Source organism: Vicugna pacos, chromosome 23 (assembly GCF_048564905.1).
Source record: "Vicugna pacos chromosome 23, VicPac4, whole genome shotgun sequence".
Lineage (NCBI taxonomy): Eukaryota > Metazoa > Chordata > Mammalia > Artiodactyla > Camelidae > Vicugna > Vicugna pacos.
The window spans coordinates 23,729,630-23,743,999 of NC_133009.1; the positions used below are offsets into that span (position 1 = coordinate 23,729,630).

Below are 14,370 nucleotides of genomic sequence, written 5' to 3' on the forward strand. Positions count from 1 at the left end.
CTTTCTTTAGTTGAAAGTTATGGAGCAGGGACTATAGTGCCTACAGAACTAGTAAATCTCGTTTTTACAGATTTTTGACATTTCAAAATATTGTTCTCTATACCTACTTAACTTAATCCTATATATTTATATCAATAAATACTGTATATTTAACTATAAAAAAAAGTGATTCTTGTGGTATCAAAAGAAATGATGTCAAAGATGCATGGAAAACCTGGAATAAAATTGTGTCCTGATGTATGAGTAGAAAAGGGAAATGTTTCTAAATTTAAAGTATATATATGATTTTAAATACACATATACAGTTCCTAAGTAGGAATTTAATTATTTCTTCCACATCCTTCAAAGTTTATTCAAGTAGACTAAATTCCCTTTTGGGGAGCTTTCTCTTCTGGTTAACAGGGTCTGCTGCACATTAGCAAGTATAACAATTCTGGATTTAATGTGGACAGTATTTCACTTAGAACACTATTCCCGGAGAAAGCTTTTCTTCTTATGGCTGTTCTTGTCATAGAAAATTGAAAAAGCGTTCCAGTGCCAAATCTGGCATTGCTAAGATTAGAATGAAGCCGGCACAATTCCATTGCCTTAAAAACCTATAAATTATGTGAATGGCCCTTCTTCCCTGAGGATGAGAAGAAGAAATATTCCCTCGCTGTTGAGCCTGTCCAGAGACCTCTCTGGAAGTGCCAGGGCTAAGAACGACCACTCCTATCACATTCCCTTATCTCTATTTAAAAAAGGTTGTTCCAGGGTAAAAACTCCAAAGTTCAAGAAGGGCGTGAGGATTTTTTTTTCTATTAAGATTAAAACCACCTTTTTATTTAAGTAGGCTTGATCAACCATGCATTGAAATATTTTCTCATGAACCACGTTACCTGAAACTAAACAAGCCCTGGCTATAAGGATACTTTCCTGGAACTAACCCTGCGGTGGTGACCTGTATATGTGATTGGCCAGCTACTGGGAATTGCTAAAGTTGGGTGACCTGTACAGAAGATTTCGTTCTACTCTTCAACTTTTGCATCTGCTTGAAAATTTCCATAATAACAAGTTAACTTTTTTTTAAAAAAGAGATACTCTATTTGGGGTAAAGAAGAATGAGTCAAATGGGTTGTTATACAAGTGTGCTGAAATAATGTTCATTTTAACAAAGGCTTAATTTTTAAGCTCATTTTTAAAGAGTGATAATTATTTGACTTTAAGAATAGGATAAGTAATATGTAATTGTTTCTAGGTGAAAACATTCGCATATGTTAACTCAGGGGAAACTGAACCACCTAATAAATAACATGAAACCCGAGAATAGCATCTCTCAGATAACCAGTTTTACTCCACAAAGAAATAACAGGCGAGTCCCTGGGGTCAGCCTAGGGATATGAAAGAAAGGTAATGAAACTGCAGCGTCTGAGAGTTTTCAGATGGAAGAAAATGAACTGTATCCATTACAAAACCCACTATCAGCTAGAGGCAACGTATCTGTACTTACTGAAATAACCAATTGCCGAAGATAAAGCAAACAGGGTTGCCAGCTAAAACTGGGAAAGGCACAGAATTCTGTCCTTGAATAACCTTTTCCAATAATTGCAGGGTTTTTTTAATGTGTGTATCTGACCAAAGATTAAAAAGCTGGCCATGATAAACATAGACCAAATACAACTTTGATGGATGCTATCAAAAATAAATGTGAATAGGCCTTGGGGCGGGGGGGAGGGGGCTAGTCCTCAAATTCAAAGGTGATACTGACTGATGTACAACCTTTGGAAAACAGTTTTTGAGGAGTCTCTTACAGGGTAAGACATAAGGACAGAGAAGAGCCATTTACCCTGAGCTGGATGCCAGTTCCCTGAACCTACAGGAATGGAGCTCAAGGACTATCTAGGCTTTCGGGGGTAAAGCCACGTGTCCCCACTCAGCCAGCCAGCCAGCCAAAAGGAAAAAATATTTATTGAGCACCTATGCAAGACGAATAAGGAAAAGTGGTTCTGCCCTCAAGATGATCACAGTGAAGCAGGGAATCAGACAAGAAAACCAATCATTACAATTCAGCATGAAACATAGCACATTACAGGTAAGGGTCTACGTGAACCTGTGGAGACCGCCGAAGTCTGTCAGTGCGATGGGACAGCGGCCCTAACAGCCGTTTGTGACTGAGACAGTTTAAATACAGAGTCATAGATTATACTGTGGGGCTTAAAGAGCTTGGCAAGCAGGTATATATATATATCTTCACGCAGAAGGCAGCTATATTTTTGCCATGGTTTTGGCAAAGGGATTCATAGGAATGATTTAGAAATCTCTGAAGTTTATAAAAATAAGAATGGCATTAGTGAGAGCAATTTCGTCTGACTCTCCTGAGGAAAACAGCCTTTTTCATTCTAGGTATTCACAGAGGGGTGTTTTAGGGAACCATTTTTGCTCGTGTGCTTATAACATGTCTTTGCGCACTTCCCTAGTTAGCTGGGGTGGGGTTGGCTTAAAATGGGAGTAAAGGAAGAGGAGAAAAAAGAGGAAACCAGCAGAGTTTTAAATGATATCTTAAACTTGTAAAAGTATTGGCCAAGTTGAAGATATGTTAAGAGGCCGAAATAGGAGAAAAGGGGAAAAAATTCAGCGCTTAATACCAGGTTCAGTCAACTGCTGGACTCTCCTTCCCCACGTGACCGAGTTCCTCCTGTATGGAGCTGAAGGCAGCCGAGAGAGGAAAGAAAAAGGCAAACAGCAAGAGCTCCACAGTCCTCTTTAAAACAACATTAGAAAACACATTTCTGGAGTCCTCTAAGCTATAGGGAGGCTCCAGCTGGTCCATAAAAGCTACCCTAGTAAAACGGGTCTTAGGTACCGAATTTCAACTACCTCCTTTAAGATGACTCGTCTGAGCTCCAACTGCTGCAACACGCAAAGGCTAAGAAACAGGGCAAATGGTTTCCAGCAGAGGCAAGATTAGAGAAACACACTTCTTGTTACTAACGACTATCTGCCAGTGCGCCCAGTAGGAACCAAAGTGCAGGAAAAAGTTATGAAGAAGATCAAGGGAGTCGACGGAGGCTCCTTTTGAAAGAGTCTAAGAAAACAAGCATTTCTGTGGGGAGGTAGACAGCAGCATCAGAAACAGAAGCTCTTCACTTTGGAAGCCAATGCCTGTCTGAACTCTAAGCGGCATGTAATTTAAATGAGATCGGGAGTCTGAACTCAATGTGCTATAAACACAAGACAGGCGACAATTGAAACATCTGGTCTCACTGCGATATTACACTGATAACCAGACGTTTTCTGGAGTCAACCCACCAACAATTAAGCTCTTCTGCTCTGTATCATTTGGTGTGTGTCCCATTCAAATTGATAGTTGTTAATAATCAAGTGCTTAGGTCAACAGCTAGGATTTAGAGGGTGGGGGGATTGCCAAGTGGCCTCAGGACAGAGTTTACTCAAACCACCATAACAAATAAAAATCCTAAAAGGCTCCAGAGCTGGGAGACTTAAAAAGGTACAGTCATAATCTGAAATCTGAACTGTTAACCAGTAGTTATTATTTAAGATATCACTGAATACATTATCTCAATGAGAAACATATTATTTTGGGTTCACAGCAGAGTTTGAACTAGAATATAAGGGCATTTGCAATTGACAAAACAAGTATTTATTTTTGGGGAGGATAATTAAGTTTATTTATTTTCTATGAAGGTACTGGGGGCTTGAACCCAGGGCCTCCTGCATGCTAAGCATGTGCTCTACCACTGAGCTATACCCTTCCCCCACAACAATAGTAATTTAAAAAGTTAAAATTACAACTCTGTTCCTTGAGGTAGAATTCTGGGGCCCTGAATTCAGTTTATTCATTTATTGGCATGGATCTATAATTGGCTTGCCAGTTCATTCAGACGTGTGGGTCTGTTCCTCAAATTTTCACGAGAGGATCACAAATCATTGAGTTGTGGTCAGGGATTACAGACTTGAACTCATAGCTCTCCAATCCTTATTATGAGCCCAGTAGAGAAAAAAAAAAAAAACTCAGACAAGCACAGTACATCTATTCCTCTAGACAGTCTAAACTTTGCAAATGCATCAAACTGAACCATCAGAAACCACGTATTTAGATTTCATTGCTTTATCCCGTGTAGAAATGCTTCTATAATGTTTTCCTGCTACCAACCAACCTGAGATATGGTTTACAGATCAGCTAAGATTCAGTACTGTACTTCTTGTAAACCTGCTGTTAAGAACTTTCTTCACATCACACGTCCTTTACGAAGCCTAAGGGGAATGGTCATTTCCTGCCTTAGTATGAGGGAAAGGCGGGCTTCTTCTAAAAATCAAATTTGTTACCCTATTTATATGACTTTTGTCTCTGATTATGAATTCCTTTTTGCTCTGGCTGCCAGGGAGGTTGGAGACAAGTTTGCCACTCACCACCACTCAAATATTTGGAAATGTGGGGTACTGATGCTGACTTTTACCATCTGAAATATATATATACACAGTGTTCACTTATAAAAACTGTAATGGTATAGTACTGCTTACTGGCTTTTGAGTCTTTGAGTCCATTAAGATCTAACATGTACTTACAGAATAAATTGCTAGCTCTTTAAAATTTTTTTTTTTAATTTTCGAGGTGGGAGGTAATTAGGCTTATTAATTAATTAATTTATTTTAATGGAGGTACTGGGGATTGAACCCAGGACCTCATGCATGCTAGGCATGAACTCTACCACTGAGCTCTACTCTCCAGCCTTGCTAGCTCTTTTTTAAAAAAGTACCTATTCGAGGCCATGATGATTCTTTGAGGTACGTTTGCGTGAGAAACGGCACATACAGTACAAGACAAAACAAAACTCGGGGGCAGTGATATGTGTGATGGAAGCATGAAGAATGGTGAGGAGAGGCACGACCCTGGAACTAGACTTGGCTGCCTTCAAATCCTACATCTGCCACTTACCCCCAGTGTGAACCTTCCTCATCTATAAAATAGGCAAAACAACAGTGTTTCATTCGTAATGCTGCCATGAGGATTACATGAAACAATTCATTAAAGTGTTCTGAACACTTTCTGACAAATATCAACAACACTTAGTAAACATCAGCTATTAATCAGCTGAGTGAATTCAATCACTTCAGAGTCTTCAAGGGAGGGAAGATCTAAAGACCAACTGCAAGGGCAGAATGAGGACAATGAGGTATAGAAGTTAGTGAACTGTTCTCATCCAAGGCGTGATTATCAAGTAACCCGACTGACTTCTCTAAGCTAAACTTCTCAGCCGCCAAAAGGTGTTATTCCAGGGTCCCAGGTCCATCGTGAGGGATGTAAAGGATGCAGCGTAAAGTCCTGCACAGAGCAGGTACTCTGCATGCATACTACTTTAGAGCCCTTTAGAGTTAACTTTCTGTATGAGAAGGGCTGTAACCCACAACAAGAGAAGTATGTTCACAGTTTCCAAATAACATGCTGATAGTTGTAGAACAGAAGGAAGTAGGACCACTGGTTGAGAAACTTTGGGCTGTTTATAGATGATTTGTGACTTTGGTCTATTTGGAGTTGCACAGAGACAAGATGGCACGCACAGAAAATCCCGATATCCTAACAAATGGACAGTTATTTTCAGAACATATAAGCAGGCTCTCAGAATGAAGAAAAAAGCCAGGCGATCTGGGACTAACTAACTAAGTGACCTGGGTACTTCTGTCAGCACAGTGAGAGTGCCAGTCTGTAGGTGATCTCAGAGAGTCCTTTCTACCTCCTATTCCATCGAGAAACCCTGTTGATTGGACAGGTGACTGCACTGGGTTGTCAGGCTAGCTCTTAGCAGGGCATGTGATCAGATTATCGACCGATCAGTGACTTGACGTTCTAGAATTATGCTAAGAACACCATGAGCTCCTTTTCTGCCTGGTTACTGTGCTTGGACAAGTGCATTAGTGACATCAGGCAGCAGTTTCTACTTGGATAAACTACCTCTGAACATGTGAAATTGACAGCTTTTCCAAGCTCAACAGGTGACTTTCCGTTTTCTGGGACTGACATCTTTTGGTCCTAGAGGAAGTGCTTGTCTCCTCGCATCCTTCTGTCTTACAAAGCAGCACGGTGTTTAGAGTGCAGACCAGTCTGGATTGGAACCCTGGCCACTTCCACAGATGATGCATTTGTCCTTTGGCATCTCCTTTCCTAGCCTGTGCCCTAAATTCCCCTTTGACATCACCAGCCCCAAAGACCCACTGATTGCCAGAAAGGTGAGCATTTCACTGTGCAATTAAGATGCTGACAACTGCCTTGGGGGTAAATGGAGTGAACAATGAAGCTAGATTAGTAAAGAGGAAATATAGCAAACAAAGAAGAAAAGGCTTAACAATTACCTGAAAGGAAGTAAGCTGTGAAATAATACTGAAGACTATCATGTACAAAGAACACAGTGGGAAAGGAAAAAAGAGTTCTTTATTAAGGAAGATAGTAGGTTTTAAAAGTGGGGAAACAGAGACACTTTGATCCTGGGATCGGAAAGAATGCAAAGCCAGCCTGCTGGTGTTTACTCCTCAGTAGGTAAGCCACTTAAGTGCCTTCAACTACTTAGGCACCAGGGTCGGCAGTAAAAGGAATTTTTAAAGTATAACCTTACTTGTACTAAATATATTTCAGTTTTACTTTACATACCCTTGAATTATCTACATTGCACATTGATTTAATTGCAGGTAAATTCCACAGTGTCTCCCCTCCAGCTGAAGCAAATACTACCCTGGAATATCGGTCACCTGGTGATAGGAGAAAAGAAAAGAAAAAGGGTTGTCAATTATTCATTTATTTCATAAGACTCAGCATTCAGAGACAATTCAAACTGGGAAACCACATAGGCAATTCATTAGCAGTAGGCAATCCTGTCCTTCAACAAATTCCTGGAGAAAATGTTAAAAAAAAAAAAAAGAAAGGAAAGTAACTTTATAATATTGCTTTAGCTCAAAGCCTTTGTCTAGTCACTATATCTTACAATTCATAGGAGTTATGTAACAAATCTAGTTCTGATCAGACTGTAATTAGGAAGAATAATCCGTAGGAACATTCAGCAGAAAATTAACTGAATGCCTCCCTCTTCGTTTCACAACGCATCACCATGATGGAATATAACGTCGAAGGATGATGCCCTGGGGAATATCAAGAATGGATTATAAGGATGTTCTCTTTGGCAGCTAACTAGAGAGCAAAGATGGCAGGTGATCAATTTCAAAGCACTAAAAACTGTCAACTAAGTACAGAATGCTGGCCAGGATTACAGACACAGTCCACATTCTGACTGCATGTTCAGAGTTCCAGAAAAAAATTTTGGAGATCACACTAATACCAAATATATTTCTGAATAGGGAGGTTGTGTGATATACTAGAAAGAGCATGGTCTTTGGAGTTAGAACTGGGTGTAACCTGCTTCTGTCATTTACTACCTGGGTGATCGTAGGCAACTACCAACTTCCCAGAGCAACAGTTCCTCATCCGTAAAATAAAGACAGCAGCACCTTCTCAAATAGGTGTGAGACTTTAATGAGATCTTGATAAATAGGTGCTCAATGAGTAGTATTTCTGCTTCCTCAGCCATTAAAAAAAATCAATATGAACCAACTGAAACAAAGCAGGTTAGTTTTCTATGATCTAAAATGCCTAATTGTGCTGACAAAGAAAATCAGTTTGCAAATTTATGAATACAGTTTTATTACATGAGCTTTTATTCATGACCATGAAGTTTTCTTTAGTAAACTCTTGCCTTCATCCAATGGTTTTTAACATATGTTGATTGATTCTGAAGACCAAAACAAGCCTTGTGGCAACTGGCACATTTCATTCTTAAAGAGCCAGTGATGGCTTTAGCCAAGGTAGAACCTACTACTCATGGGACAAATACTTAGCATTGACTACTAAAATGTATACAATGTATTCATGAATGTGCTAATGTTCTTCCCAGTTAAGATATTAACTGACAGATGTTGGTTAAGCAGTATATGGTAACACTTTGAGAGAAATAAACTAGTCAAAATTGTGCAACTAACCAGTGTTCAACTTTTCTAATATGTCTTTTAAAATTAATTCTTGTTTTTATTGAAGTGTAGTTGATTTACAATGTTAGTTTCATGTGTACAGCAAAGCGATTCAGTTATATATATACTTGTATTTATAAATATTTTTTTTCAGATTGTTTTCCATTTCTCCCATTACCAGAAATTAAATATAGTCCCCCATGCTATACAGCAGGTCCTTATTGTTTAATTGTTTTATATCTAATATATGTTTTAAGAGAAGAGACAGAAGAAGAAACTTGCATTGCTTTCTGGGATCAGTTAAACATTCTTTCTAATCTCCTACTTTCTATTACTATATAGTGAAACAGTGTTCAAAATAAAGACCCTGTGGTTTGACAAGATCTAGAAACATCAAAGACCCAATCAGGTCCCCCCAATGATCTATGGAGATAGGAAAATATACGTTTTAGAAGGACTTTCAACAATAACAAAAAGCTGAAACCCAAAGAGCGTCAATGTTAATATTCATTTAATCAGAAATTGGAGTTATCCACAATTCCTCATTCATAATCATGAGGGCTAATCAATGACTTACAGACTTAAACAGGGTTCCTAGAGACCGATTACCCCTTCCTTCCCCAGCAGCGCAGAGGGACTGGACTAGGGTGACGCCAGGCCACAGCAGATTTTGTTCGGTGAATTTGCTGCCAACATTTCGAGATCTAGTGATTCCACATTGAAATCTGGATTCCTGACAGTATCGGGCCTTTGTTTTTTCAAGGCCATATTCTGCTGCACCGTCACCTCCTGCTGTCTGACGCCCAGCTAGCGTTTCTCATTCATCCATGAGCTAGGTCCCTGAGGCCTTCCAGCTTTGGACCTCGGGCTTTATTTTGTTCATCTCTCTCCCTCTAGTGCTTAGTGATGAGGTGGGCACAAGAAGGCTATTAATATATGCTTTTTGAATGAATTAGAAATTTAAAAATTAATACAGTAGATTATTTCAGGGTTCAATCCAAAAATACATACAAGGAATTTTTCAAATGACTTGAGATTCTGGGCAGTGTCAAGAATTTGTATTAGATTTATAGCGTTCTTAAAACCGAATATAATTCAATCATCTCTTTCTTACTAATTTTTAATTCTAGGTAAAGAAATTCAGATTAGTGGCTGACTGACCTAGAGAAGTAAAATTACAAGTTAATTAAGCTAAAATCTCTTGAAGCACGGCAGAAAAGAATGAGGCTGTGGGACCAGCCACACACTCCTGGCGGTCTAGACTATTAATCATGTTCAGTCCCAAGTGCCAGGGAACGGTGAGAGGTTTGTCACCCACAATGTCACTCACTCGGAACGTCGCAGAAAAAGCTGTCTTTGTGGAAGTTCCAGTCCACTTCTCTTTTCTCTCTTTCATAATGATCGTCTGACCATCTATCATCCCGATGGCTGAAAGGGAACAACAGTTTGATCTTCAATAAAGCCCTCACCATTTCAAGGCTGACAAGCCTCCCGGTAACAGTACATCCTCAAAGTCATGGCCTATTTAGCACATGATATTAACTTGGAAGGATTAACATAAGCAACCAACATAAATCCTCTCACTTCTGAAAGAGGGAAAACGAAACCCTAAACCCTCACTTTTTCGTCCTCACACAACAAAATCTTTAAAGACAATGACAGTTGCAACAAATTTGGTGGCCAAGATTTCGAGCCCACACACTTCCGATTTAATCTGTTTGCTCAGGCAATGTTCAAAAGTGGAATTCATTAGCTGCATTTTGTCTCAAAGTTAATAAATGATTACCTTTTGGCTTGTTCATCTGCATATTTAAAGGGGTAATTTGCTAATGTTGCTTTGTATCCTGTATTTTTCACCATGTTATTCCATGTGACCAGCCTCTGGCCTATTGCAGTCCCTCTTGGTTCAAAACCCTAAGGCAAAATATTACAAATTCCCATTAGTGTACTTCATTTCAGGCCAAGTACAGTCACAACAGCTTGGCAAAGCAACGTCAAGGTGATGTATAGTTTTCAACAGAAAATATACACGTTCCTCTCAGCGACTCCAGAGGTGAACTGCATTAAAGCAGATGACTTGACCTAAAAATGATCACCTATTTACTGTGACAAAACGATCTGATTCTTTGGTAGCTTGCATGTCTCAGGAAAGAGGAAAAAATAAACAAACTCATTTGAAGCTTCTTTTTCAAATTCATACCTAAGCATTTAATAAATACTTATTTTTATGTTCTAAAAAAATCATGGTCAAATTAAATTGTTTTGCATGTAGTGGCATTTTACAAAGAGTTTACCATTATCTTTGCTCACATTTTCCTCACTATTCCACCCCAGAGAGACATTTACTTAAAAACAGACCCTGCTATTTCTTGGTTATACTAAAATTCCTTACAGTTCTTTGGGGCAAGAAGTGACATTCAGTCTTAAAGATTCTATGAAAATGTTTTTACAGTATACGGATTCTCCAAATTACTGTTTTTTAGTTTAAACATGGAGACCAAGAAGCAAATTTCCAGATTTTTGATGGTGAGCACGTTCCTTGATCCTTTTTGTGAACCTGAGAGCACTGCTATGTCTTCAACTTCCTGACAGAGAGCTGTTTACTTACTGATGACTTGAGAAAGTTTTAAAAAAATGGGATACTAAACAACACAGTGCAGCATGTATTAAAATGCTTCATCTTTTGAGATGATCCTGGACTAGAGAAAATAGATAAACAAATTCCACTGGCTCAATTCTCCTTACCAGCAATGGGTCAGAGAAGTCAGGAAGCTCTGGCACTAATACGCCAACCAAGGCACAGACCACGATGAACACAGTGCACATGCCCAAGACGACCACGGGCCAGTCTGCTATCAGGGCCGCGTAACTGCAAAGGCAGGGAGAAGTCACACAGAAAGCTTCTTAGAAGCGGAGCAAAGTTTTTTGCTACCTAAGAGAGCAATTTGTTGTATCCTCATATTTCAGACCTAGTACAGGGATTTATCAATAAAAGACCTAATAAGATTATAAATATGTATATGTAATTGTAGTAGAAAATTAGAAGATCACTCTCCTTTCATTTTTGTGATAAAGCGGCAGTGGTCATTGTTACAGGCCATTCAGACTCAGAATAAGGTCCATTTCTTTTTTTCCCCATTTTTTAAATTGAAGTATAGTCAGTTTACAATGTTGTATTAATTTCTGGTGTATAGCATAATGTTTCAGTCATCCATATACATACATATATTCCTTTTCATATTCTTTTTCATTATAGGTTACTACAAGATATTGAATATAGTTCCCTGTGCTATAGAGTAGAACCTTGTTGTTTATTTTATATACAATAGTTAGTATCTGCAAATCTTAAACTCCCAATTTATCCCTTCCCACCCCCTTTCCTCCCTGGTAACCATAAGTTTGTCTTCTATGTCTGTGAGTCTGTTCGTGTTTTGTAAATAAGTTTGTGTCTTTTCTTTTAGATTTCATGTATAAGTGATATCATCTGGTATTTTTCTTTATCTTTCTGTCTTACTTCACTTAGAATGACAATCTCCAGGATAATCCATGTTGTTGCAAATGGCATTATTTTATTCTTTTTTATGGCCGAGTAGTATTCCATTGTATATGTATACCACAGCTTTATTTCTGACAAATAACATTTTATTGCTACATCTGCACCTGGGAAAAAGAAGATCTTAAATCTCTACTTCCTAAATGGAAAGAAATATATTTTAACAGAAGATCCATCCTCCTTGGACTCTCTTCCAGGACTTTTGTTTCTCCAGTTATTCCCTTCCTCCATACTTTTATTCCATTAGTTCTTGCAAAAGAACTTAGCCCATAAACAGTTTCAAAGAGAAGAAACTTTAAGAATAACCAAAGCAAACCTAAAGCTTCCCATAAACCTATTAACTTTCCTTTTAGCTATAACTATAATGACCATGTCCACTAGACTATGAGTTCCATGAAGGCAAAGACTTTTGATTGAGTGAGTGAGTGAGTGAGTGAGTGAGTGAGTGAGTGAGTGAGTCCACTATCAGTGCCTTGAACAGTGCCTTTTAAAAGGAGTTCAGAAACTATTGATTGATTAGATGAACAAACACCCCTGAACCTGCCCTCCCTTCACTCTCCAATCAAACTGGCTTTAGTTTCTTACTACACCTCACAAACTCCTCTCTGTTACCAAATCTTACCATCAAGCTATTTCTTCCAGCACCCTCCCCACACCCCCAATCACCATCTTCCACTGAAAGACCTGTTTCTGGGGCCCTTTCATAAGATCGTGGGCCATCTCTTATTAACTTGACGCTTCCAGATCTCGATACGAACTGAGTGCTCAAAAGAAGTTGACTAAACTGAACTTTTCTCAAATTCAAAATGTACCCTGCCAACTTCAGGCTACTTGAGTTTTTTATTGAGAAGAAACATTTAACTTGTCAGCAATTACTGTGAAGTTCTCAACAGTGTTAGTTCCCTGGGCTGCTCTGATGGCTGTTTCTGGCTCATTTGAAATAGGCTTCTTGATAATATATTTTGAATTTTTTCTTCAAAATCATGCCAGTGGTGTAAAGAAAGCTGGCGGCTAACAACGTCATTCTGAAAAAAAAGCTACTATATGTCTCTAAGAATGGACTGATTTTTATATTCTAATCTCTCAACTTCATAGATCTGGCTTTGTGATGTTCAAATTAAATTTTAATAGGGAAGTTAAAATATAACATTATTATGCTTTAAGGGAGCACTTGCACAGGCATTTTTCATTATTGTTCCTTTAAAAGCAACCTTGGGAAAATAAAGAATAGCCTTGCACCCAGTAGGAGTTCCAGTTGCTCTTATGCTTTGCATAGATGATCATCTCATTTAATTCTCACCACAACTTTATGAGATGAAACTGAGGCACAGGCGTGTTAAAGAACGTGTTCAAAGTCACAAGCTAGACCGGCTAATAAAACAAGTCCTGGGGATGTAATGTGTAATGTACAGCACGGCGACTATAGTTAATAGTACTGGACTATATATCTGAAAGTTGCGAAGGGAGTAAATCTTACAAGTTCTCATTACAAGAAAGAAAAAAATATTTGTAACCACGTGTGGTGCTGAATGTTAAATAGACTTATTGTGATTATTTTGCAACATGCCAAATTATTATATTATACATCTGAAACTAACATAAAGTTACATGTCAGTTATATCCTCTCAATTTTTTTTTAAGCCACAAAGTGAGGAACCTAGGTAGTCTGGTTCTAGAGTCTGGCCTTTTAACTACGATGATATTATTTCTTGCTTCAAACACAAGAGAAACAAAAGGCATCAGGAATTTGCTTCTCAAACTTGCTACTGATGCTTCTCAGAATTGACATGTGAAAATTAAATTCATAAGCCACACTAATAGTTAATTCCTCTTTGCAAAATCACCTTGACCCAAAGGACTTTAAGTTTGAACATTATTCACTAGATTGCAAATTCTGGATTTAAAAACTCATTAAGGAAAAATTATGCTTGATAAGATGGAATAACTTTTCAAGAATAATTCTGAATGTAATGAAAACATGTAAATCACAATATGCTGATTGTAGCTGTTCAAATGTAGACACCAAGTGGTCAGAAGCTTTCGTATTTCTAGAACACACCCAACACTTACAGTCTCTACACTATATTTCCGCCTCCACCAAATGCAAACTAAGATGAAAGTACCTGGTTTGAAGCAATAAAGTCCTTTGTCAATAGCACGTTTGAGACTTTCTGTTCATTGCTTCAGACTTAAAAAGAGTCCTTTACATTTTTAGACCTTTAAAATATCAGCCCTATGAAATGAAAATGGACCCGGGCTTATACAATTACTCATTATACTTTATGTTAAATGGATCAATTTTCTTTCAAATGTATCAGAAGTTACGCATTTTTACCTACAAATATGTTATCAGTAGAGGGCGGTGGGCCCCAAATTGCTTAGTTTTCCTACTGTGGTTTAATTTACTCATATAATGACTTTTTGTTTGTGTTTTTGAAAAATCTGCACACATGCATTAGCAACCTGAAAAACCTCATTCAATAATTGCTTTTCTTGCCTTTGAAAACATTTGGTTTTGATTTTATAGCAACTGCTCTATACCGTATCCGTGCATTGACTACATATGGAAACTTTATGGCATCAGGGATTTCAGCACGTTTCTTCAAACACGTTTAACCTTACGATATTACAATTCCACTTCCTCACCCAGCAGGTGTTTCACAGGCCAACCTTTCCTAGAGACAACTGTTCGCACTTAAGGAGTGGAATCACCGTCCTGAGAACATAAAGCACCACGGGGGGAAAGGCCCAACTTGTCTGAGTGAACTGTACTCGGACAAGTGTTTCTCCTAAATATTACAAAACTG

The 14,370-nt window shown here is 38.3% G+C and overlaps 1 protein-coding gene across 13 annotated transcripts in view; it reads right to left on the reverse strand.

The window, feature by feature from the left end:
- DISP1 (dispatched RND transporter family member 1) overlaps positions 1-14,370 on the reverse strand; it is a 174,065-nt gene that overhangs the window by 4,440 nt on the left and 155,255 nt on the right. For 12 of the 13 annotated variants that reach the window (XM_031690105.2, XM_072948691.1, XM_072948687.1 and 9 more), the window contains 4 exons: positions 10,756-10,879; positions 9,797-9,924; positions 9,341-9,438; positions 6,644-6,741 (listed from right to left, as the gene is read on the reverse strand). In XM_031690105.2, coding sequence (XP_031545965.1) covers positions 6,644-6,741; positions 9,341-9,438; positions 9,797-9,924; positions 10,756-10,879 — 448 coding nt within the window. Of the gene's footprint in view, positions 1-6,643; positions 6,742-9,340; positions 9,439-9,796; positions 9,925-10,755; positions 10,880-14,370 lie in introns of those variants that run through there. The other variant, XM_072948696.1, reaches the window with a different exon arrangement.